We start from the raw sequence: 25,758 nt of genomic DNA, 5'->3' as shown, positions 1-25,758 counted from the left end.
AGGACAGAACCTGCACCTGCACCCTCCCCTTCCTCATCAATGCTTTCCTCTGCACTATTGAACTCCAATGTCCGTAAAGCTACATACAGGCTGCCAGATGGAACTTTGGTTACAAGAAATGAGCCAGCACCTGAGCCTGCCACCCCTTCAATGCTTTCCTCTGCTCTTCTCAATCGTAATGTTCGTGGGGCCTCTTATCGATTACCAGATGGTTCAATTCTAACACAGCCGGGAGATGAGACTCAGAATGCTGAGAGTGCACTATCATCACCAGGACTATCTAGCGCCCTGATGAATGCTAACCTGCGTAAAGCAAAGTTTCAGCTCCCAGACGGATCATCATTGTTTGCTCGGAACCAACCTCAAACTCCCACCTCTCCTCACATTTCTGGTGCCATGCTAAACACCGGCCTCCGTGGTGCCTCCTACAGACTCCCAGATGCATCACTATTAAGGCAGCCTGGTTCTGCTGATACCTCTGAGTCACGTTCTCTTGACCTTTCCAATGCTCTCCGTAACAAGAACCTCCGATCTGCCAACTACCGTTTGCCAGATGGAACTCTGGTGACCCACTCTCAGCCCACTACTGCATCCAAAACACTTGACTTGTCTAATGCGCTATCAAAGAACCCAGACCTTCGTGGGGCAAAATACCGTCTCCCTGATGGTAATATCATGACAAGACTTGGTGCTCCTAGCACCCCAGAACCTCGCTCACTAAACCTTTCTGGTGCCCTGCAGAACCCTAACCTCCGGGGGGCATCTTTCCGCCTACCCTCATATGCTGTAGTGTCACCCCAGGTCCAGGGATCTGGCCCTGAACAGCACTGGGCACAGGGCCAAGGTTTGGGACTGCAGCAAGATGTGGATGTGTGGGGTGCAGAGAGGTTACTGCCTCATGGAACAGTGCAGAACCTCAATAAGTGGTCAATGTATAGAGATGGGGAGCTGCTGGACCCCCACAGTCTGATGGGACAGGGACAAGTGGGACATGATCCAGGGGAGTGGAATCTCAGCAGGGAGGGGGAACCACAAGGACAATGGTTTGACAAGGTAAAGGTTTTGAATATATCACTCACATTACAAGCTGGCAAAGTTGGGCACTATACTATATGTATATAGAAGTCCAAATGTTCATCAAGTCATCTTGCAGTTGGAAGTGTAAAGTAGTGAAAACCTGGAACAGTAGAGAATTTTCAGTAGAGTGGAGTAATCAGAGGGATACTTCGGTAACTTCATGATATGTTGATGATTTTGAAAGAGCAGAATAGTGAATAGGTAATGGCACAATGAAACACATTTCTTTGGTGAGATGAGGGGCTCTGGATACAATGGAGAAATGAAAAGGTTCCATGTGAGTGTGTGCATGTTGCAGTGCATGATCCCATTGTGCATCGGCTATGTAAAAGCATCATGTCTTCATTTCTGAGTGAGTATGTGTATGTTTCAGATGTACTCTATCAGAAGCCTGCCCACTGTGGCTCAGCATGAACAGCAAGAGGAAGATGGAGTGGAGGACATGACACAGCTTGAGTGAGTCAAAGATCACACACACCTGAGTTAACACTGTGTCAGCGAGAGACCTAGTATGACAGCCTGACAAGTATGACATTATAATGAACTGCCACCACAACTACCTTAACCAGAGAGAGGGAGACAATTATATCATGTTCCTGATCTTACACACCAAGGTTTTTGAAGTTTCAAACAAGATTCTGGATGGGTTCTTGAAGCTGAAAAGTGTATAGTTGCAATTAGGTGACGGGCCTAAAGATGCACAGTCAACACAGTACAAACATACAAAAGTGGTCTAGATGGTGGAGTTATTTGAGAAGTTCTCTGTTCTTTGTCCTTAAATACTACTGTCCTATTGCTTCCTTCAAGGGAGATGCATGAGGGGGCTGTCCTGCTGAACCTGAGGAAAAGATATGAGCGGGAGCTTATTTATGCAAGTCTCTGAGCAGCACACACATCCAACATACAACCACCTACAGAATGTCTTGAACCTATAAATCTGAAGTTTGTCTGTGATTATGTGTTGATTTTAGAAACCTATAATTTTTATGTCATGTTTCTTTATTTTTTTCTTTTCACTGTTCTCATTCCTTGTTTTTTTTTCAGACGTACATTGGTAGTATTCTGGTGTCTGTAAACCCCTATAAGATGTACAACATCTACGGGACGGACGTGGTGCTGCTGTACAAGGGTTGTGCTCTGGGAGAGAACCCTCCGTAAGTCATGTTCAATCTCAAACTTCAGGAACAATGAACCAAAAACAATCTGAAGGTAGTAGAGTCACTGTCTTTATACTTGACGAAAATAGAAAAGGTGAATTTGTACTATAGATTTTTTTAGTAATTATCATGCTCTGTTTTTAAGCTTTTTCTTTGTTGATTGCAATGAAAGAAAAATTAAAGGTAGGAAGAAAGCTGACATTTTAGTAAAGGAAAAGGAGGGAAGGAAGGAATGAAACTGGTAAATAATTACAGCAGGAAAGAAGAAAAGAAGGCAAAAAAACAGAAAATATATAGAAAATATTTTGGTGCTTATAGTTTCAGTTCACTGCTTTCACCCCTGTAGATATCTAAAAGTAGCTTCTCTTTCTCCTTCAGGCATTTGTTTGCCATAGCAAATGCTGCTTATTCCAAAATGATGGATGCCAAACACAACCAGGTCATAATAATCAGGTAAGAGGCTGAGTCTCTATAATCCATATTAAAACCTTCTTTCATTTGCCATTTTTAATCACTTTCAATTTACCTGTAAATCAGACTTTAAGGTTCATTATTAGACTATTTATCACTTCATATGTGATTGATGTATGGAGGGTTAGTAAAGCAGAAGTAATTTATATTTTGAGTTGTGAAATGATGTTCACAAATTTCAGTTTGGCTTCCTCTGATTGGATGGTCAGTTAGCAACTAACTCGTAGCTCTTAACTTCAGTGTCATACACACAGATAGGGTTTTGTGTCTGACCTCACTGTTGAAAATATTCCTGGACAAATCTAATGTACAAATGCACTAAACATTTGCAACAAAACTTTATTGCACATTCACATACTTGAATTTGTGAGATTTTTCTTATTACACATTATACATTACACCTGTTTTAGACAGAAAAAAACCCTTTTTGTTGCATTTCATTAGTAACCTTTCAGAGTTTCGTAAAGGTATAACCTTGGTGTACACAGTGTACATGAAGCTTCTTGGACAGTCAGGTTTCCATCTCCAGTTGGATTAGTGTTTGTAAATTCATGAGTGTCTGTCTGTGGTTTTCTGGCCAGCAAACTTAAGACACAGCCATATCCTTCACTCCTCTTCAGCTCCGCCTATCTGTCACAGGCACCTCGCTCCATGTCAAAACTGATCTCCACAAGCAAACACGCATACACTTGCTAAGCTCATTTACATCTAACTCGGATACACACGTATGCAGTGCATCCCTAGGCACAAGGGTGTGTGCTTTTAGAGATGGCCAGAAACAATCATAGGAAATACACAGATGCCTTCACGTGCACACACTTGCACACACCTGGAACACTCTAGCTGTATTCGGAAGGAGACACCTGTAAGGAAAGCCCAGCCAGGTCTGGGCCAGGAGCAGATTATCTTTCAGAGGTTTGTGTGTCCAAGTGAACGTGTGCGAACCCTGTGTTCGTGTGGGAGTCACTGAGTGCGTGTTAACGGGTAACTGTGGTCTGGTGTACAGTGACCAGTAATGGCCCGGTTTTTAGCTAACCAGCCTGTTAATTGAAACCTTATGCTGGAATGTGGTCATGGTGCTGGTGTCCCTAAATACACCCACCCACACACACACACACACACACACACACACACACACACAAACCTCTGTCCCCCTGTGGCCAAGCTTACATAATGGTGGTATTTAGAGCTAATCCGTTGGCAGTGGTGAGGTGCAGTGTGTGTGTCTGCTTAAGAGCGTTTCAGGTGGTTTAACGCAAAAGTGGAAAGGAGGCCTTGGCGAATGCAAGATTAGCCTGGTCTCACATCACTTAGTCAATTAAGTCAAACGCTCCACACACACCAGAGGGAAGGTGAGAAGGATCGAATAATGGACGCTCTAAGTGATTAATAAAGCTGGGTGTAGTGGTGCTCAAAGTGCGGATAATGTTCACTCTTTGGCCTTGTCATCAAAATGACTGGGTTTTCCACCATTTTACCTTTTAGCAATTGGATTATCACAGCCCAGTATGCAAAATGGGAAAGTTCAACCTGCCACCGTTAAAGAAAACTATTGCCATGAAGGAATCCATTGAATATGTGCAGATAATTTTAATTTTAAGAGTGAAAGTGTTTTCTGATGTTGTCGTTTTTCTCTCCTATTTTGTTTGTTGTGTGTGTAGCTGTTCTGCTTGTTCAGTTACCATCATATTAGTTTTTGCCAGTGTGACTGGTGAGCCAAAATAGTTCATTTAATGCTTGATGTTATCATTAGTGTGTAAATATATTAAAATATCCCATCTCTGATGAGAAAATTTCGAAAATTGCAGGAGAAAAGCCGCCAGGCAATGTCAAAAACAGTGTAAATTCTGACTAAATGTACCTGGGCATGTAAAGTTAAGGTATATGGTCATGTCGGGATTCTGAGCTAGAAAACAATATATCGGTTTATCCTTCCAATTGACATTTGATATTTCTCTTTCTATTTCTCATTTAACCAATATAAAATACAGCAACCACATGCACTTGGGTAAAATTTAAACTTGGCTTTATTTCACATTTTTTAACAGTATCCTTGTTTGTCTGACATGCAAAGAGAAATGCTGTGACCTCAAACACAGAACACTGTATCAACTGCTGAGTCATACCAATGTGTTATCTCTGTACAGTAAATGTGTGACTGTGTTTCAGTGGAGAGAGCGGATCTGGGAAAACAGAGGCCACCAAACTAGTCCTTCGCTACCTAGCAGCAATAGATCACAAATGCAATCTTTCACAACAGGTACGTACACACACACGCACATGCACACGCGGGCGCACACACACACACACACACACACACACACACACACCCTGACCTACACAAAGTGCTGCCAGGACACACACGTTCCTGTCTTGAAGAATGACTAATGTCTGTGCGTCTTCTTTTCCGTGTTTCTCTGTCTCTGGCTCTTCTTGGCTGCAGATTGAGGTAGTGGGGTTCCCTGCATGACTTGTGCTTTACACTTTACACCTCATCTTCACATATGGCCATAAGAATAGCAAGTTGCTGTGTTTTGCTGTGGTGTGTGACAATATTCATTCAAGAAATTGTGTTTTCATGTGAATTTTCTTGTCAGATAAAATCTGTTTAGCATCCTTTCACCTGTCTGATTGATCAGGATCTAAATTAACTCATGCTTATTCAGAAAAGTGCATAAAAAAGTCTTTAATTTGACAGAATTTTACATATAACCATATCTAGATATGCATTTGAATTGTTTCTTGTTATTCTGTTGAAAACAAGATCTACAAAACAATGAGCGTGTGTGCTTTAGACCAGCTATCACTGTCAGATCAAGACATTTTGAGCATATTTGTCTCCCGGCTGACAAAAGATGTTGATTTACTGTGTTTGAATGCCTGGTAGATACTCGAGGCAGCTCCTCTTCTGGAATCTTTTGGAAATGCCAAAACTGTACGGAACGATAATTCCAGTCGCTTTGGGAAATACATAGAGGTCTTTCTGGAAGAGTAAGTATGAAATCAAACAGAAAAGTTCTAGTGTCAAGCTATCCCTTCTTTAATCACTTAGACCCTACAGTGCTTTGTTTTTAATAAATCTATTTCCACTCTTGTTTTTGTGTTTCTTCTCTCTCATTTGCTCTGTGCCGTTTCTCTCTGTCTCTCTGTCCAGTGGTGTAATCAGTGGTGCCATAACCTCTCAGTATCTACTCGAAAAGTCTCGTATCGTCTTCCAGGTGAGACATGCAGACACACACATAGAAGATGACACTTAAGATCTTTAACCATTTTTTCCACCCCAAGGACCCAGAACCTGAAGTCCCAGGATTAGCTTTTCAATTAACTGAATGGTTCCTTGAGCCTGTTGATGTCTGCATTTACTGCGAACTAAAGATCCATGAAGATTAGGCAAATCAATCTGTTGACATATGAAAGAGCAACAGCTGTCTTTCATGTTATTTTTACGTGACTATACAACAACAATGATGTTAATGCTGCAACAGCTATAATGTTGTGTGTGGCTGAAATAAATTGCTGCATCCCTCAACCAATCAGAATTGTTCAACAATGCAAACCTCACCTTCAAAAGTCCCTTTAGGCCTGAGCAGGGACTTTTGGGTGGTAATGTTCCCAGAATGTAATCTGGACCCTGTTTGCCATGTTGGAAACATACTCTGGAGTTCCTCCAGAGGTTCCCAGTCTCTCAGGAAGGTTCCTGCAGTGGAAACGTGGTTTTATACTTTCCTGTATGTGAAAATGTTAAGCTTGTGTTTCCCCTTCAGGCCAAAGATGAGAGAAACTATCACATCTTCTATGAGATGCTGGCAGGTCTTCCCTCGCAGCAGAAGCAGGCTTTCTATCTACAAGGGGCTGAGACCTACTATTACCTCAACCAGGTAGAATAACACAGTGCAGCATGATCATGAGTCTTTTCAGGACTTTGAGAAATATTGCTTGGAGATACAGATGACATTTGGAAGTGTCTCTTTCTCCATACAGGGAGGGGATTGTGGGATAACAGGAAAGAACGATGCAGATGACTTCCTGCGTCTGCTTGCTGCCATGGAGATCCTCCACTTCACCCCTGAAGACCAGTCGGCCATCTTTAGAGTTCTTTCTTCCATACTGCACCTGGGCAACGTCTACTTTCAGAGACATGAGGTAGAGTTACCAAAGTAATCGTTTATCTTTCCTTGTTTTTATTTTTGTCATTAATATAATTTACTTGGAGACAATACAGGCAATTCCAATAGCAACGTATGTGAAATACAACGTATATTTTTGTTGTCTTTCTGGAATATTTTGGAGGAAATATAGTCAAGTAAAAATAACAAAAGAATTTTCTTTATCATGACAATATGTAAAAACATTATGTCAATTAACAGAAAAAAATACAGGCTATTGATATATGATGATTGTTAGAACAACAGATGCTTTTTTTCTCTCCTGTGTTGCACTACAGGCTGATGGCCAGGAGGTGGCGTCAGTGGTGAGCGCTCAGGAGATCAGAGTGGTGGCAGAGCTGCTGCAGATTTCTCCAGAGGGACTACAGAAAGCCATCACCTACAAAGTCACAGTCAGTATCTCACTAGGGAATTACTTCTTAATTACATTTTACATAAAAATATTTGCTTAAAAGCAAGAGCTGGTCCAGGTATAAAACCCCATCATTCTCAGACTGGGTGGTTCTGTGCAGTACGTTTACAGTTGAGTTTGACCCAATGTTGACAGGCAGGTAACATGGCAGTGTGCCAGTGTCTCTCTCTCGCCTCTGTACACATACTGTATGGTATGTACTGACATTAAAGACATTGTATTGCCTCTCAGTGTCGTTTGCCCAGACACAAAGGAGGCACACCTGTCGATCCCACACACAGAGGGAAAGAAAGAGGTGTACTTTTGTCACTAGTCTACTTGTGCAGCTGTCTTGACTCTTTGTGATTGGCTTTATAAAATTTTCTCTGCCCTAGCTATCTTCATAAACTAAAGGTTTGTGGGATATTGGTCTCTTGGCTATCTTACTTCGTTTATAAGTAATAATCCACATGTCCCCAGTAGATTATTCACTACAGTGCCTCATGCTCATCTGTCTTGGTGGAGCCAGAGAGACCGCTAGAGTACACTGTATTTGCATTCAGTCAGAATGTGAAAAAGTGCTGCTACTGTGCCTTATCTGGGTGAAGGGATGTTTTAGGCATCAAGTAGCAGTTTATTTCAGAATCAAACCGAAGAAGGACTACTTGTATCGGTAAACAGTAAAAGGAGTGGGTAATTAAATGTATATTGTTGAGTAACTGATATTACGAGAGAAAGCTGTATATTTAAAATGTACAAATAAGTGACAAAAGGTTGGTTCTTTTATTTTGGATAGATAATATATATGCAGCAACTGCATGAGCTGTAAACTTTAGCCAATGCTTATTGGTTCAATTATAACTGATTGTTTAGTAGAGGATATTTTACAGATCTTGGCAGTGTGGCACTGCAGGAGGACTTCTCAGTCTGCTCAAGCATGTAGTCTGTTAAACCACCTGTTTTAGCTCTATTCAGTAATGGCCTCCTGTCAATGCACCACTGGTTCTGAGTCGGAGCCTCAAAATATTTGTGTGCTGGTTTAGTTCTTCACTTGATTTACTGAAAGGGATTTATTTTAAAGGACCATTTTGGCTCAAACTGCTTTTCACATCCATAAGTTGTGTTACCTGCTTTATTCAAATACCTTTCTCCACTGTTAGTGGTAAGCAAAGTCTTAGAAAGTCTCAGAGAAACACAAAATAATTGCCTGTACCCTTCAAAGTAATTAAAAAAAAATCCATAAGATGATTGTCACCCAGAGTTTTGCTGATTTTAATGGAAATCTTCATTTATTTTCGTAAATGCAAAGAGACTTACAGTTTTGAGATTATTGAGTCTTAGCTGTAATGATTATTTATTTTATTTAATTTATTCCACATTACATGTCACTGTGTCTTTGTGTCCTGGACTTTTTTACCCGTTATGTGCCTTACCATTGACCTCTGACCTCCATGAGCCCTTATTCATTCATTCATTCTTTCATCATGTTTTGAAATACAAATCTCAAATCAAATCTGTCGCCATGTGCAGCAGCCTGATTAAGTTTCCATGTGGAAACAGAATCGCTAAACAATTAAAACATAATGTGACTACAGGTTTGTCTATGATTACACCAATGAGCACTTTGTTTACTCTACACATGTCTGCAAAACACAACAAGGTAAACACATATGCACTCATCCTGCATTGTATGATAGGACATCCAGTACTCAGACATAAATAGGCACAAACAGTATTCACACACTTGCTTTTGAGCTACTCTTTGTAGAGCGAAGCTTCAGGCAGTGAAAGCATCTCTTTTGTTTACAGTGTGTCATTTGGATAGCTCATATTTTTATAAATAGCCCCGCTCAGCAGAAGTGAGTGTACTGTAGCTTGAGGGAAGAGACCTTTCAGTTAAATTTTTTGTTGGGATTTCAATTCACCAGCTTTTTCCAAACATCACAGCTCTTTTGGATGAGAGTCCTGCTTTCTTTGTCCAAAACGGCAGCTTTTTGTTTGCCTCAGCATTTCAAATTCAAGAAAAAAAACAACTCTATGCGAAATTAATTCAGAGAAATGGGACAAAAAACATTGCCGTGTTGCACTCCTTTGCTTTAGGCAGAGTTCGCTGGTGGTATCCGATGAGCTGTCATTGTTAACAGGCTGGTTGTTGAAAGAAGGATATCCACAGGACTTGCAAAAACAAAACAAAACAAAAAAGGGCAGCATCTGAAAAACTTTAACCTCCAACCTGACTGAAACATCCCTTGAATCTCCTCTTATGGCACACATTCAGTCCTGAGCTTTAATTTACCATATTATCCTTGAGCAAAAAGGCACTGAATCCGTACCAGCTCCATGAGCTTAACAGGAATGACCCCGTCGGCGTTAGTGGATCATAAGCAGAAAAAGAAAGAAACTGGCTTAACAAACCAAAAGAGTATTCTAGTTCTCCCTCTACTGGATTTACCCTGTTGCTCCATTTATAGTACATACGCTCACAAAGTGGATATCCTGAAAAAAAATCCTTGTTTTCTTGGTAGCTCTTTTGTTTTTTATCCACGTTCTGTCATATTCCAGTCTCATAAAACATACTGTTTAACTATCCGGTTTAAAGGAGCTGAAGTTGTCCTGACGGTCTTGTGATGCTTCTGACAGGGAGGAATACATTTACACAAGTACATCTGATCACGGTGCACCGTATGTCCTCCACACGTTCTTCGCTCTTATACAACACACTGAGAGCCTTTTGTATTATTGATTTTCTAATTACAGAGGTGGTTCCTATGGTTCCTATGTAACAGGAGAGGAGTCAGTCGTATCCACTAATTTCCTCTAGCTGGATGAGGTGTGTGTGTGCATGTAGGTTTGTGTGTGTTTGTGTCTGTGTGTGACAATCTAGTGCATTTAAGGAGGAGGTCTCAAGTTTCAAACCATGCAGACAGACCTGAAGTCCCAGACACTCACGTCAATGACTAAGAGAATAGAAGATAGAAGAAGTAAAAATGTGGAAGCGTGGAAGGAAATGAGGGCAGCAAAGAAGAAGATGTCAGCAAGGGAGATAAAAGTAGAATAAGAAGTGAAGCACATAGGAGGAGATGAGAGCAAGGTTGGGAGAGTTTGCAAAAGTTGGGACAGACAAAAGAGCATTAAGCAGCATGATGTTGAGGTATTTCACTTTAGGGACTGTACCATTTTCAAAAAAGCAAGGCCCTACCCAGTGTTATTATACATTTCACGGGATCCTCCCCTTGATTTGAAGAAATGCAACACCGTCGCCCTTAATATATACATAATACAACCTCTTTAATCATAAATACTTAAAGGCGGACTATGTAGCTTTGGAGAGGAAACTGATTTTTTATGCCAAAAACAAACTAAATAGATAAACTCTCTTTGTTTTTATGACTATCTACATGCATATGTGGTGGACCCTGCCACCTTTCTAGCCTCAAACAGTGTTCTGGGACTTTATTTTCCTCTGAGAACAGCTTGTTTATCCAGTTATAGAAAAGATGAATGTTTCTGAGTTTGTATTATTACCTCATTAATATTGTAAATATAAAAAATATTTTATATGTTTTTTGGGGGAGATATGAAGACAGGTAGGTTATACATTGGGGTAAGGGTTAGGGCCATCCCTCCTATTTAACATGATAAAATCACTGACTGGGCACAACAACACTAACAGGAGAGTGAAGGAGCTATCAATCAAGTCTGCACACATCCATACAGTCTCAATAAGACGTCAAATCAGGCAACATAAGTGGAAACAGCTGTGTACAGTCTTTAAATATTTAAATAGTTCATATGCAGTATATGTTAGATTTGCCTTAAATTATGAAGTAGGTGCCAGGATACTGAAATTGTTCACCCTTGGCTCCTCATAAAATGTGTTGCTTTAATCAACCTTTTTGTCCTCTCTACAGGAGACAATGAGGGACAAGATCTTCACGCCATTGACTGTAGAAAGTGCTGTTGATGCCAGGTGAGAGATAACTACCCAACATGCACTGCATGAAAATAAATTACTCTTCCTCCAGATGCAATTCACATGCAGTACCTTTCTTAGGTAATTAGCCATATGTTCTGATTAAGATTAATAATTTGCATCAGTGAAAAAGTTATTCACACCCCTTATTTATGTGAAAGTATGTAAATATTTCCCTGTCAGTGTTTTACTGTTATATCTGATGTTTTTGAATGCTTTCACACAAACAATCTGCGTTCTCCAGAGATGCTGTTGCCAAGATCCTCTACTCGCTGCTCTTCCATTGGTTAACTGAGAGGATCAATGCTCAGGTGTACCCCCGCCAACACACGATCTCCATCTCCATCCTGGACATTTATGGATTTGAGGTGTGTGTCTCTTATCTTGCGTTGATCCTCCTCCACACAGGATGATGCATCTCATCCCGTCTGTCACTTCCTTCTGTCGCACAGCAGAGACACTGCAGGATAATCACTCTTTAGACATGCAGATGAGACAGAAAGAATTACCAGATGTTCGTGTGTGTGTGTGTTTGTGTCTCTGTGTGTTTGTGTGGGAACAACAGGATCTGGCCTTCAACAGCTTTGAGCAGCTTTGCATCAATTATGCAAACGAGTACCTGCAGTTCTTCTTCAACAGGATCGTATTCAGGGAAGAACAGGTGAGTCGACATCACACCTGTGGAGGCACTGTTCTGTACACACAACCTTAGCTTGACAAAATATCTCTGTACAAACGATTCCATGATTGATTCAACTTGATTCAAAATTGTAGAAAGCTGCTAAGTTAAGTTATAAACTTTTAATAAGACCTTGAGTGCTAACAAATAACTAATATTGGTGCTCCTGAAGCATAAACAAAGCAGTAGTCCACCGCTGTTGTTATTGTTTTGGTGCATGTTCATTTTGCAGAACACTAACAGGCGTGTGCAAATTGAGGTGAGGATCATGGTTTCCCAAAAGCTCCATTTTACATGTCCACATGGACGCACAGAAGTACATGGAAGTTTTGACAAATCTACACTTTAAAGGGGGCATTTTGGTGACCTAAAACCCTGTTTGCGTGTGAAAAAAAGGCCAAAACACAGAGCAAATGTTTAATTTAGCAAAATATCTGTATATGACGGGGACAACGCCTCAGTTACACACATGCAAACACATTCTTAACATCACAAATCCATACACAAAATAAAACAGACTTTTTTAGACAAGGGTACAAAAAGTGAGTTAATCAGTGAGTTAATTGATAAGTTGGTTGACAGAAATGTATAAAAGTTTATATCTAGACAAAGGACTTGTGTGTTAAATTGCATCGCATGTGATCCCTGTGCAGGAGGAGTACAATCGAGAACAGATCCCCTGGCAGGACATCCCATTCAGTGACAACCAGCCCTGCATTGACCTCATTGCTGCTAAGCCTCATGGGATATTGAGGATTCTGGACGACCAGAGCTGTTTCCCGCAGGTGGGGCATGAGAAACCTGAGGAGGACCTGAAGATACTGACACATCTGTCATACATTAAATATATTCATCTTTTTTATTTGTCTATTGCTTTGTTGCCAGGCGACAGACCACACCTTCCTCCAAAAGTGTCACTATCACCACGGCAACAACCCACTGTATCTGAAGCCAAAGATGCCCCTCCCAGAGTTCACCATCAAGCACTTTGCTGGTCGGGTCACCTACCAGGTACAGAGCTCCTCAGTGGCTAACTTCAATTAGCAAAACCTGATGTCAAGAGAATCTATTTGATTAACTGTTATTGATCTGTACCATGAGCAAACTGATGCTTTTAGGCATTATAGTACCAGTGATCAAGTGATGGCTGTGAGTTATTAAAAAGAAAAGCTAAGGCATCAGCGGTTGTATCCTAATTTTATGTCAACAATCAATCCCATACTTTCTGGGACAAATCTCCTAATAATTTGTTGTGTCACCGATGCAGGTTTACAAGTTCCTCGATAAGAACTATGACCAGGTCCGTCAGGATGTCCTGGACCTGTTCATTCAGAGCAAGAACAAGGTGAGAGGAGAGGAACGTCGTCACGTCTACATTTGTGTATATGGTCATGTATTCTAATTCATGTGAACATTCATGTGTCCAGATGGTGTCAAAACTGTTCCTGGTTCACGCAGAGGTGACGGGTCAGCAGAGAGGTCACATGAGGAAGAGCAGCACAGTTACCAGGAAATACCAAGCTCCCACCGTCAGCAACAAGTTCCAACAGTCGCTGCTAGAGCTTGTGGAGAAGATGGAGAGGTTCAACTGAAAATTATTATTATTAATAATAATAATAATAATAATAATACATAGCACACAGTTGCTGTCCACAAACTGGCACAATCCCAAGTTAGAATATTGTTTTTAATACAAGAAGCAATCTCCTTGAATTAGAAAGGAATATGAGCTGATTACTGACTGATATTCTTCCATTTCAGGTGCAACCCTTTTTTTGTTCGCTGCATTAAGCCAAATAATATGAAGGTAGATTTTTAGACAATCTGTGTTTCTACTGATGATCATTTGCATGCATTCAGTCTCACTGTACCCTGTCGGTAATGAGTGACTGAATGTGCTTACATATACATCTGCGTTTAGCAACCAGGTGTGTTTGAGAATGACCTGGTCAGCAGCCAGCTGAGACACTCAGGCGTCCTCGAGACCATTAGGATCCGCAGAGAGGGGTATCCTGTCAGAATGCCATTCTACGTCTTCCTGTTCAGGTACCACACACATAGTGTCAATCAATGGATGGTGAAAGGCACTTTGGTGGCTTTGTGACGTTACACCTCAAGATTCAACAGAAGTATTTTGGCAATGGAAGTTTACACAGAGGGAGCTGTATGATTGGCCCTTTAACTCTGTGTTTAGTGCTAATTGGCAAATGTTAGCAGGCTCACACGCTAAATTAAGATAAATGAACATGATAAACATTATACATGCAAAACATCAGCATGCTAGCACTTTTATGTAAGCATGTAAGCATGCATTTAATGCTAACTTTTTCATCTGTTGTTCTGAATCTGAACGTGGAGTATCTGGAAGATCTTCCAGATCTTCAGATTCTTCAGAACATCTGGAAGATCTTCTGAAGAATCTGAAGATCTTCTGAAGACTTCTGGGGAGTCACATTTTAATTTGCAGCAGAGGCATCAGCAGTTTGTGTGGTACAAGTAGGATAAGCAGCCGGTGGATCACATGTTATCTTTTTAAAAAGTGAGACTTTTTGTGTGTGTTTATGTGTCATCACCAGGTATAAGTCCCTGGTGGGCATACGAGAGCTTCCAGCGGCTAATGGAGAGAACTGTGTGATCATGCTCAGTAAACTGTGTCATCTAAGACCAGGAGCCTTCCATGTTGGAGTCACAAAGGTGACGTTCTTTTCTCATATGTTCTTGCTAACCCTTTAGCAATGCAACCTTTGATGGTGTTGAGTGACAAATAGGCTGTAAATAGGCTGTGCCTCCAACCACTGATGTTTTGTGTGTATGTGTGAATGGCAGCTGTTTCTGAAGGAGGACATCTACCAGCTGCTGGAGTGTAAACGGGAGCGCACCCGTAATCTTGCTGCTCTCACCCTGCAGCGTTACACCCGCATGTTCTTCGTCAGGAAACGCTTCATGGCCTTCCGCAAGAAGATCATCGGACTGCAGGCACAGTGCAGAGGCTTCCTCATGAGGTCAGCACCTCTGCTACTACTGGCTCCATAAACATCAACTGATTTGTGTATATTCACAGCCTGATGTGAAATGTGAATGTGAAAGTCAAAGTGTCAAAATATACAATCCACATAGAAAAGCACACAACCTGTATTTGGATTCTGTGCCTTTAATGAGCCGTCATGACTTCTGTAAAGTTGTGATGTCACAACTGTACAGACACCGCCCCCAGCAGAGCCATAGTCAAAAAAACAACGGCAGAGCTGATGCAGAAACACAGTGGGTGTTGCCTGCTCAGGCATGTGAGAGCTGACCAATCAGAGTGGACTGGGCTTTTCAGGAGGCGGGGCCTGAAAGAGAGTCATCAAACTGAGTGTCCAGAATGAGGGTGAATAGAGGTGCTGCAGTAATATGAGATTAAAGCACATTGTAATGGTGACTTTTGTCATGAAGCACCCCTACAGCGTTCGTCTCTTTGCATAAAGTTTCATAGAAAATGGACTTGGCACATGATGTTAGGTGTTAGACATGTGTTAACAGTGAGATGTCTCATTCTGCTATTCAGGAAGCACTATGTGAAGATGAGGGAGAGTCTGGTTCGGTTCCGCTCTCTCGTCCACATGTACGTCAACCGCAAGCGATACATCAAGGTACATGGGATCATATTTCAATGGGCAACATATCTCCTTTCTTGCATATTTGATGTAACCTCTAATGCCTTAAATCACTCATGCATATTCATTACTTTAGAATCTCTTTTCCCTGGACTGAAGTGAAAATGTTAAATGTGTGACATCTGTGATCTGAGTGCAGATGAAGTTTGATGCCCAGAGGAAAGCTGAAGAGGAAAGGAGGAGGAGAGAGATGGTAAGATGGATGTAAGGACAGGATTTACATGGGAATTGAAAACGCTTCGCCATTATCACTTCTCCTTTTTTACTCTGATTTGAATGGAAACTTTGTCTGAATTCGTCATTACTCTGCAGATAGATAAAAAATACAGTAACTCTTTCAGGAGCTGACCAAGAGGGAGGTGGTGAACGTCACGCACTTGGTGATCCCTGCAGAGCTTGGCGCATTACTGCAGACAGCAGGAGGTCTGTAAATGTCTTTTGTGAAGACAACATTGGTGTTCATCATACATATTCATGAACTAAATGGTTGATTTAGCGTCTCTCTCTCTCATTCCAGTCAGGAGGGAGTTGCACTCAGACTGTTTGGCTCTTCTTCAGGCGCCTCACATCCAAGAAGATGCTCAGCTCACTCTGCCTCTGGACATCAACAACTACCCGTTCTACCGCTACGTACAGATCTACTTCAGGGTGAGATGTGCATCAATATTATTACAAATTACAATCAGCATCACTTTACAGACCAATTTGATAATAATATAATTTGTTCTTTACAACTGCCCTTTCAACCGATTGTTCCTCAAATTTGCCCTCCTAAAACTCCACTTTAAAAAGTGATACATCCACTGTAGAGGGGTTATACAGGGAATATGTTTTATGCTACCAGACTGACGGAATAAGCACACTGTAAAAACTAGACTGTAAAACTCTGGTCAAAACAACTAGAAGAGTTCACCTAGCCTTTGAAATATATATATATATTTTTTTTAAAACTTTTATTTTACCTTTCTTAGTCAGGGAGGACACCATTGTGTTGCAGTAAAGCACTTTGAAGTGGAAGGTTTGCTGTGAGGATTCATTTTGCTTCCTATTTTGCATCTCTGTTGCTGTAGGAACCAAAGTTTGGGATGTTGATGGCGCCTCTGGAGTCACCTCTGACTCGCGTAGAGGACGACCTGAGAGGAGAAGCTCTGGAGCTCTTCATCATGGTGGGCTGACTTTTTATAAAGACTAAATTTCAATAAAAAAACTAAAAATAACAGTTTAAGTATTTTTTTAAGGCTATACACGGTTAAATGATACTTTGATTCAATAAAATACTTACAGTAATAATGATCTAATATAGAATATAATAAATAAGGCCAGGATGTTGACTTATATTTTCATGGTATTTCACTTCTGTCAATACTTCTCCTAAGAAAATGTTGACTGCAAGACACAGTTTAAAAAACAGTACAATTGACGTTATTCTGCTTTCAGGTGTTACGATTCATGGGGGACCCTCACCTGAACGGAGCACAGGAGAACATGTTTGGGAATTACATCATCCAGAGGGGCCTGCTGTCTCCAGGGTTACGGGATGAGATCCTGGCTCAGGTTGTCAACCAGGTGTGGAGGAATGTGAACACTGACAACGCAGAGAGAGGCTGGCTGCTGCTGCTGGCCTGTGTCTGCAGCTTCGCCCCGTCGCCCAAGATGGACAAATATCTACTGAAGTAAGCAAATGTGTAACATGGTGACGTAGTGTGATGTCACAAAGTCACAGAATTAAAGGCGGGACGACTGACGAGGCCTTTGAGGAGCAGTGTTTTCTGTGGGAGAGAGGAGCTTCTGTTGGTGCGGACTTTGACCTTTGTAACATTCAAGATCTTTTAGATGCACAATAACATATATAAAACACTGAAGCAAAGAAAAAAACGAAAAGGCATAATAGGTCTCTTTTACACCTTATGCTTCCATTATGAGAAAAAAGAAAAATGAATGAGGTTGATTACAATACACAGGCTTTGGGTAATAACCTGGTCCATGTTACAGTGTTAATTACATAGTTAGTAAGTTGTTTTTTCTGTTTCAAAATAGTATAACCTCAGTTGTTTTTCCCTCTCCAGGTTTGTATCGGACCACAGCCCTCCTGGCTGCCAGGCGTTACTGCAACACAGACTCATCCAAGCCAATCAGAAGATGCAGCTAGGCTCAGGCTCTGTCTCTGAGACTGCGCGGACCTATCCGCTGTCGCTGCTGGAGTGGACAGCCAATAGGAAGAAGGCTAACTTGGTGTTGCATGTGCACTGTTTTGATGGTGAGATACAGCTAGCCTGTTAACATTGCATTATGCAGTCTGAACCGTCCTGGGGTGTAACATCAGAGCAAATCAGAAATATTCACCCAATGTATTGGTTTTAATTTTTCCCTTCACGTTCAGCTGAAAAAACTTACACCTCAAGATTGAACAGAAGTATTTTGGCAATGGAAGTTTACACAGAGGGAGCTGTATGATTGGCCCTTTAAAAAAGTGTCATGTAAGTCATTACCAACAGTTTTAAATGAGCACATACCTCAATAAAAGCAAGGGGAAGTGCGTGGCAGGGACAGCTGGCGTCTCTTTTATTGAGCAGGATCAATTACGGCCCTTGATCATTGATTATTAATTGCCAGTCAGGATCAAGTAATGGAACCACAGGGCTCTCGGCCGAATTAATTGCCCAATTTATTGCATTTTGCTAACACTAACACTAAACAATCAGACAGACGATACAAACAGTTGAAGATGCAGTTTATTTTATCGATTCCCCTCTCTCTCTGTAGGAGGATCCTTTCTGTGTCCGGTCCATTCCTGGACCAGTGGAGAGGATTTAGCAGGAGACGTACTGCGCCACAGGTGCTAATATCTCTAATAAGAAACAGAAGTTCAATTAATTTATTTAGCATAATTATTTTTTTTCTCACAGTTATATTATACAGTACACAATGCTTTGAGCGTAGTATTTACAAGGTACAGGCAGGTATTTGAAGTGCGTGGTCTTGCTTGTAGGGGAGTGTCCGACTGGTGGAGGGGGAGTTCAGTTCTGATGAAGGAGCACGGCCAGTGGGTCGAGTTAGCAGGTCATGACTACGTGATGGACCTGATTTCAGACCTGGAGCTTCCAAATGACTTCCCAAAGCAGAAGAGCTACTTTGTCATCAGCACCGACGACCCTTCCAAAGTCCGAGCTAACGCCAGTCTGTCAGTACACAAAACACACAAATACATGCATGTGCAAATGTATAAAATGTAGATATTTGCACCAAAGACCTGAATTTAACCAAATAACTAATGAGTTTACTGCTCCTCTCCTCTCCTCTCCTCTCCTCTCCTCTCCTCTCCTCTCCTCTCCTCTCCTCTCCTCTCCTCTCAGTGCTTTGTTTGGCAGTGGTTTTGACTCAGACGAGGAGCTTCCTCCTGCCCTTCCTCTCAGCAGCAGCAGCAGACCAGCCTACAGTCTGCCTGACTCTGATGGCTACTTCAGCCACGGTACACCCACATACATACTGTAACAAGTGTATAAGTCTGTTGAAATATAATATACAGTATTTTATGGATATAAAGTGTAACACCCATGTGTAAAGCTATGCTGCTGTCTGTGTGTATCCAGTAGAGTCGGATGCGTTCAGTGACGGTCAGACTCAGAGAGGAATGGACCGCTACCTGGACAGTCTGTTTGACCCTGTGCTGTCAGACAGCAGCATGGTGAGTACCGACACTGATTTATGAGAAAAATCAGAAAACTGTCCCTTCAGCTTTGGAAGTACATTAGCTCTGACTATTAGTTGAAGACTGAACACCGCAAAGCTTCACAAGCTGATATAGGGACTGAATTTACTTACTTTCCTTGTTTTTCATTCATCAGAACAACTTTTTACTTGTACTCCACTGCCTCTCAGAGGCAAATATCATGCTTTCTTATTGCGCCACATGTGTCTCACAGCTTTAGTTGCTTGTTCCTTTTCAGGTGATGTTTTCCATGTCTGCATGTCTGTCTGGTGATTTTTTTGAGTTGGAATTTTTCTGATGAACGTGAGGAACAATTGTTCCTTTACGGGTTGAGAAAATTCTCCTACTTTTTAAGATAAGTTAACAATTTAAAAGCCCTCTTGGAATAATTACAAAATGCATTGTCACAAAGCTGAAAACAGGTGGTTTTACTGAGCTTATGACAAGTTGGCTTTTTACAAATACCTTGTTCTCTTCAAACATATGATGATCTTATCGAATATGATGCAATGCTTTGGATTGAACTACCCAACAGTATAAATTAGGACAACAATTAACATCTACAGCAGTTTAATGCAACATGCACATTAATGCAGTAATGATAATCCAAAAGCATCATATACAATAGTAAACAGACAAGGAACATTTAACTGCATAATGAGTACTTTTACTTTTTATACTTAAAGTACATTTTGCTGATAATGCTTACATACATTTACTCAAATAAGGCTTTGAGTGCAGTACTTGTATTATTAGTAGTATTAGTATTTCCACAGTGTGGTATTAGTACTTTTTTACTTAAGTTCAGGACCCAAATACTTTTTGTTACTTTAGAAACCCTAACCCCCTTTTTACTTAATCTCATTTATATAGCTAAAAATCTGTTTATGACAGCAATCATTTTAAGTCAAAAGAATGTCAGAGGAACTCTCTACAAATAAACTGTATTTAAATTAATGACATGTACATATATATTTACATTAAGGCAGTGATAGAAGATAAGATTCCACTGTATTCCCGTTGGATGTCTTTTACATCGTACAATTTACTGGTTGCAGCTTCCAAGATGTGAGAATTTTCTGTTTTTCTCTGTATAAAGGCTTCATTTTATTGCTTTAGTTTATTTTATTGTTGACTGCTGGTCCAGATAACACAAGCAGTTTGACTCTATCGCCTCTATCTTTGGCAACACTTGATGTATATCTTTTTTACATTTTGTAGGCTTATCAGTCAAGCTCTGAAATGCATGAAACAGTCTTGTCACGCTCCGTCCACCTGACCTGCCATCTGAATGGAGGGGAGTGTTGATGGATGGCTGGAACATGTGATCCACTGCTTCTGTTTGTGTCTGAATGGAGCAGACAGGAGGGATGATTAGGTTACTGAGCGACCTACCGTATTTAACTGTAACAGCAGGCAGCACACATGCACGGCTCTGTGGGGAATACTGTCCCGTCAACAAGTTCACAATGCACTGTACTGCATTCAAGTACAACAGACCCCAATAAAAGGCAAAAGGGGAGAAAACAGGAAAAAGATACTTCTCAAAGACACTATTTCAAAATAAAACAACATAATATTTATAATTGGTATTTTGTGAGCTTCCACTGCAAAAAGATTGTGTCCTTGAGACCCTTGTTTTGAGATAGTATTTTGGGGGGTTTCAATATCAGCTGTCAATCAAACAGTGAGTGCGATGGCATTGGACTGTCACTTGGTTTTTTCTATAAGTTTGAACTTATGCATGTTGGACTTAAACTTGTCTGTGCTGTAAAGCAGTTTTACCAGGGAAAGCAAATATATGGTTTTGCTGTATTGAAATTTTTGAAATCCAAATTTTGTTGGAGGTTCGTGCTCATGCTGGAGCTTCTCCTCCAGGGTGTACGGTACTTCCTGCGGAGTATTCAGTTCCTGCAGCTCTACTGACTCACTCACAGAGGGTCTGAATCAACCAATACAATCCACTCCCCCTCTCCTGTTCACTTAGTCCGTCTACACACACACACACACACACACACACACACACACGCACACACACACTTCTTACTCTCCTCTTCATGTCTCTCAAAGTCCACTTTCTCAACATCTCCAACCGCCCTTTTCCATTTGCTGACTATCTACTGCCTGCTTCCTTCTGGCTACCAGGACATGGAAAAGACTGGAAGTTTGTCAGCGAGGATGAAGGGAGCAGGAGGTATAGGCATCACAGAAGAAGGAAGAGGAGAGGGGGAGAGTCATCCGTCCCCCAGCCGGCCTTATCCACCTGGAATACACCCCGGAGGTAAAACACTGAAACTAGTGTGTGTTTATCATGTTATGTTGAGAATAGTAGTTTTTCTTTAGATTTGTATTTGTGTTATTTAGTTTAGTGTGTTTCCTACATGTCCCTTTTGGGGGGTTATTTTAAATGTTGTTGTCTTTCTTTTCTCATGCCTCTCAAGCCTCTCCCTCACTCTTTTTCTCTCATCACTGACATCAATAATTCATCTTATTCTAAGTTGTTTCCAAATCCTCTGCATTAGTCTCAGGTTGATAAATAGTTCACCCTCTTTCTCACTTCTCAGCTTCCCCTGAACGCTGAAGTCACTGCCAAGTGTCAAATGTTTGGGATTTAAACCTTCAATTCCAAAGCAATTTACGCTACATTAGTACATCAGTAAACAACCAACAGACAAATAGAAATAAAAAGCAAGTAATTGGATACAGTTGAACACAGTTACTGACTGAGGAGATGAAAATATATCACAACAAAAGATAAATAGTAATATATTTATTATTGTAATTATTTGATTTTGTTTGAGGGTGAGGGCTAAAGTGACATTGAACATGACAGAAGTGTAAAGGTTCAGGTGTACAGTTCACCAAGCTTAATCTGTCGCTTAGAGGCTGTAATGAGCAGTCTGACCTCATAGATAATGCATAGAGAGCCATTCACTGTGACCACAGATGGCTCCTTTACCCTCTCTCCATAAAGTTGTGTAAATTCTTTTTTGATTTTGGCGAATTTTCTTTGCTGATAAAATATTGGATACATGTTAATGTGTAGTTTCAGACACATTCATATTTTGAAAAAATTAAATTTTTAAAAGTATTGCACTGCACCCCTGCAGTAACTCTGAGGACACCCTTGGGGTCCCAGACCCCCCGCGATGCTAATGTTTAAAATAAAAGTCAGTGGATCACAGAAGTCCTTAGGATCCATCATGTGGGGGCTGTGAATGTGTGCAGAAAATTTAATGACAATCCATTTAATAGTTTTTGAGATACTTTTGTCTGATCCAGAGGTCGTGGACTGACCAACAGACAGACTTACATTTCCATCAGTAGAGGCATGCGTGTCAGCCTGGTAAAAATGAATAATTAAATAATTTGCTTTCTCGACCACATTTCTGTTGAATGATTGCATCAGCAATGATTTCTAATGTATATGTATGTATATGTATATCTGTTGTAAAATATCAGAACTGGCCCATTAACTCTTACAGTGAAGTCCTGATTGTCTGCTCTTGCCTCCCTGGGACAAAAATACCAATTAAGTCTTTCCTGGAAGCAGCATTGTTCCTAACTCTTACCCTGTTACCTGCCTGTCGCTCCTGAAGCTGTGCCAGTGCTCCCAGTAGCAGGAGGAATGATGCCACCCATCCCTGCCATGCCAATCCCCTCCCACCACCACCACCACGAGCAACACCAACAACAACAACAACAACAGCAGCAGCAACCTCAACAACATCAACAGCAGCCGCAGCAGCAACAATACCACCAATACAACCGCCCCACACAGCCCTACCACCAGCTGACTTCTTCTACCAGCCCTCCAGCCACACGTGTAGCTCCCACCCCATCACCCTCTCGTGCTCCCGCTGCTGCCCCCACAGTTGACAGAGACGCTAACATAGCCTCCCATGTCACAAGTGTCCCCAGTGTGCCGGGGGTGCCCTCGCTCCCTGTCACACCTGTGGTTCCAGGCTTGCCTGTGATGACAGGTGTGCCAGGTACAAAAATGCGGTGTGAGTTAGGTTTTCCGGCATGTTTGGCCTGAGGCGTGTGGGCATGGTGGAGTTACAATGAATTCAGTTTTTGTGAAATAAAAGCCATGTCAAACTTTTCTACATTTGTTACGAGGAGCACATTTTCCTTTGTGTGGTTGGTTTGAAGTGAAGTGTCTACTAAGTGTTTTGCAGTGAACTGTGTGTGATTCCACTGTTTCTCTACAACAGAATTATCTCATTTTACTACGTGGTGTCAATGTTTTATACTTCTCTAGGATCAGAGCAGGCTGTACTGACTCAACAGCAACAGGCCATCATCAACCAGCAAGCTATCATTCTGGTTTGTCACATATCTTTCCTCTGAACAACTGATATTAATGCACAGTCGCCACACACCCCTTAGCAATGCTAACTTAAAAAATGCAGTATTCAGCTGTGTATAAAGAGGATAGCTCAACATTTTGAGAACACTTATTCGCTCTTCTGATGAGAGTTAGACGAGAAAATCAATACCACTGTCATCTTTGTATGGTAAATATGAAGCTTCAGCCAGTTAGCTTAGCACAAAGACTTCAAACAGCTAGACTGGCTGCATCTGGCTGCTACATGAGACTGAGATTAATCTTCTCATCTAAATCTCAGCAACAACAATAAATTGTTTAACTATTTCTTTAACATTAAACAAATTAAGTTCAGCTGATAGTTATCACTTAGAAACAACAATAGACAAGTTAATACTCAGTTATATACCCCAGCTCTTAGTTTATGTTGCCATAGACATAAATAAATGCTGGACCACATAAACTAAAACTATATATCCATCATGTGAATGTGTAATCTAAGAAATAAAAGGAACAATATACAGTTACATATATTAATGTCTGTGTGTGTGTTACAGGCCCAGCAGATGACCATGCAGGCCATTGCGATCCAGCAGCAGATGTTGTCTTCCTTCCCCCCCGTTGCCCCGGCCCCCCTGTCACCCCCCTCACAGCATCATCACGAACCCAGCCCTGTGAGTAAACACACATATATAAAGACGAGCATATCTGAGTACCTGCCAGCATGTATACAAATCAGAAATATTGTCTCACTATAAAAACAAACTCAATTGTTATCACTTCCTGTCTTTTTCTGCAGACCAGAGAGAGTGAGCAGTCGCCATACAAGCCTGCTGCTGTTCAGCGAAAAATAAGTATGTTTTACACTCTGTGGGTCAAATTATCTGTGTGGCGTGAATCTCACAATGCAATTTAAATGTTTTGAAATATTTTTACAAGTATCAACACTATTCTAACTTAGTTAAATAATTGGTCATTAGGTTTGATGAAGTGTTAAATCCATGCAGAAATAACCAAAATTGAATCCAACAGCTGCTGAGTTAAATGGTCAAACATCTGCACTTGATTTAACAAAAACCCTGACATTTCAGGTCCAACACGTGGCCCCCCTCCTGAGGACGTGGTCCGATCCAGTTCGACAAACACAGAGCGCATGGATCCCAGCCACGACATCAAAGACACCATCAAAAAGCACCAGCCTGCCGGCACAACGACTTCTTCAGGAGCTGCCACGCAACGGTAACACGCTCATTTCCTGACCTAAATACTGTGTCTGATATTTTTCTGTCTGTTTATGTGCTTCTTATCCTGTGTGTGTGTGTGTGTGTGTGTAGGAAAGGTGATGGAAAGATGTTTGCAAAGAAGCCAGACCCACATGATGAAGCTATGGAGATCCTTAAAGATCAGATGGCGAACCCACCACAACCGGTACCCCAACTCTGCACTGACCACACACGCACACGCGCGCACACACACACACACACACACACACACACACACACACACACACACACACACACACACACACACACACACACACACACACACAAACTCAAATACTTTCTGACCTTAATAATTTCATGTCTCAGAGTCAAAAGAAGCCTCAATCCTTCCATCATAGAGAAGAAGGAGGACTTAAGGCTTCCAAGACGATCAAGTCTCGCCCTGCAGGGCCAACTAGCTCCACCATAAGCCCCGCCCCTCCTCCAGGTGAACTTTTCACACACTAATGTGACAAAAATCCCCAGTAATAAACAGCAGAATGACAGAAAGTTCTTAACTCATTTCACATTTGCATGTTTACATGTAAACATATTTGGGAAGTAACAAACCCTTCTGTGTGTGCGTGTGTGTGTGTGTGTGTGTTTCCAGTCTCCAGAGAGTTGCCCGTAGAGGAGGAGATCATTCAGACTCAACTCCACAGCAGGACCAGTGATGAATATTACACTTACTCCAACGTCCCCTGGAAGCTCTACATGAGGAAAGAGGTGTGTTTCATGAGCACGGTTAAACATAAGTGGACAGAAATAATTCATATTGCCCACAAAGTTAATGGCACAACAAGTGAAAGACACTGTAAGAATATGTGTATTCTTCATAGATCTTCTTGTAGTGAACATTAAACAACATTACAGTGCTTTAATATCAT

At 41.3% G+C, this 25,758-nt stretch overlaps 1 protein-coding gene across 1 annotated transcript in view; it reads left to right on the top strand.

Annotated features, from left to right (window-relative positions):
• The first annotated feature begins 276 nt into the window (after window positions 1-276).
• Window positions 277-25,758, top strand: part of myo15aa (myosin XVAa) — a 35,726-nt gene continuing 10,244 nt past the window's right edge. Inside the window, exons 1-42 of the mRNA XM_084370426.1 lie at window positions 277-1,053; window positions 1,451-1,533; window positions 1,885-1,948; window positions 2,122-2,231; window positions 2,613-2,687; window positions 4,875-4,965; window positions 5,593-5,696; window positions 5,860-5,923; window positions 6,470-6,583; window positions 6,687-6,848; window positions 7,150-7,263; window positions 11,174-11,232; window positions 11,480-11,603; window positions 11,801-11,896; window positions 12,568-12,699; window positions 12,800-12,925; window positions 13,182-13,259; window positions 13,342-13,496; window positions 13,676-13,721; window positions 13,836-13,960; window positions 14,491-14,608; window positions 14,741-14,916; window positions 15,462-15,546; window positions 15,710-15,763; window positions 15,912-15,993; window positions 16,088-16,218; window positions 16,641-16,736; window positions 17,008-17,243; window positions 17,637-17,827; window positions 18,334-18,406; window positions 18,560-18,751; window positions 18,924-19,039; window positions 19,161-19,255; window positions 21,437-21,560; window positions 22,879-23,271; window positions 23,544-23,608; window positions 24,167-24,271; window positions 24,409-24,463; window positions 24,701-24,848; window positions 24,944-25,037; window positions 25,199-25,319; window positions 25,482-25,597. Of these exons, the coding sequence (XP_084226552.1) occupies window positions 292-1,053; window positions 1,451-1,533; window positions 1,885-1,948; window positions 2,122-2,231; window positions 2,613-2,687; window positions 4,875-4,965; window positions 5,593-5,696; window positions 5,860-5,923; window positions 6,470-6,583; window positions 6,687-6,848; window positions 7,150-7,263; window positions 11,174-11,232; window positions 11,480-11,603; window positions 11,801-11,896; window positions 12,568-12,699; window positions 12,800-12,925; window positions 13,182-13,259; window positions 13,342-13,496; window positions 13,676-13,721; window positions 13,836-13,960; window positions 14,491-14,608; window positions 14,741-14,916; window positions 15,462-15,546; window positions 15,710-15,763; window positions 15,912-15,993; window positions 16,088-16,218; window positions 16,641-16,736; window positions 17,008-17,243; window positions 17,637-17,827; window positions 18,334-18,406; window positions 18,560-18,751; window positions 18,924-19,039; window positions 19,161-19,255; window positions 21,437-21,560; window positions 22,879-23,271; window positions 23,544-23,608; window positions 24,167-24,271; window positions 24,409-24,463; window positions 24,701-24,848; window positions 24,944-25,037; window positions 25,199-25,319; window positions 25,482-25,597 (5,550 nt within the window). The 5' untranslated portion in view covers window positions 277-291. The remainder of the gene's footprint in view (window positions 1,054-1,450; window positions 1,534-1,884; window positions 1,949-2,121; window positions 2,232-2,612; window positions 2,688-4,874; window positions 4,966-5,592; window positions 5,697-5,859; window positions 5,924-6,469; window positions 6,584-6,686; window positions 6,849-7,149; window positions 7,264-11,173; window positions 11,233-11,479; window positions 11,604-11,800; window positions 11,897-12,567; window positions 12,700-12,799; window positions 12,926-13,181; window positions 13,260-13,341; window positions 13,497-13,675; window positions 13,722-13,835; window positions 13,961-14,490; window positions 14,609-14,740; window positions 14,917-15,461; window positions 15,547-15,709; window positions 15,764-15,911; window positions 15,994-16,087; window positions 16,219-16,640; window positions 16,737-17,007; window positions 17,244-17,636; window positions 17,828-18,333; window positions 18,407-18,559; window positions 18,752-18,923; window positions 19,040-19,160; window positions 19,256-21,436; window positions 21,561-22,878; window positions 23,272-23,543; window positions 23,609-24,166; window positions 24,272-24,408; window positions 24,464-24,700; window positions 24,849-24,943; window positions 25,038-25,198; window positions 25,320-25,481; window positions 25,598-25,758) is intronic.

The sequence above is a fragment of the Pagrus pagrus genome, assembly GCF_965226575.1.
Source record: "Pagrus pagrus genome assembly, chromosome: 13".
NCBI classification, from domain to species: domain Eukaryota; kingdom Metazoa; phylum Chordata; class Actinopteri; order Spariformes; family Sparidae; genus Pagrus; species Pagrus pagrus.
This window is presented reverse-complemented; position numbering and strand designations above follow the sequence as displayed.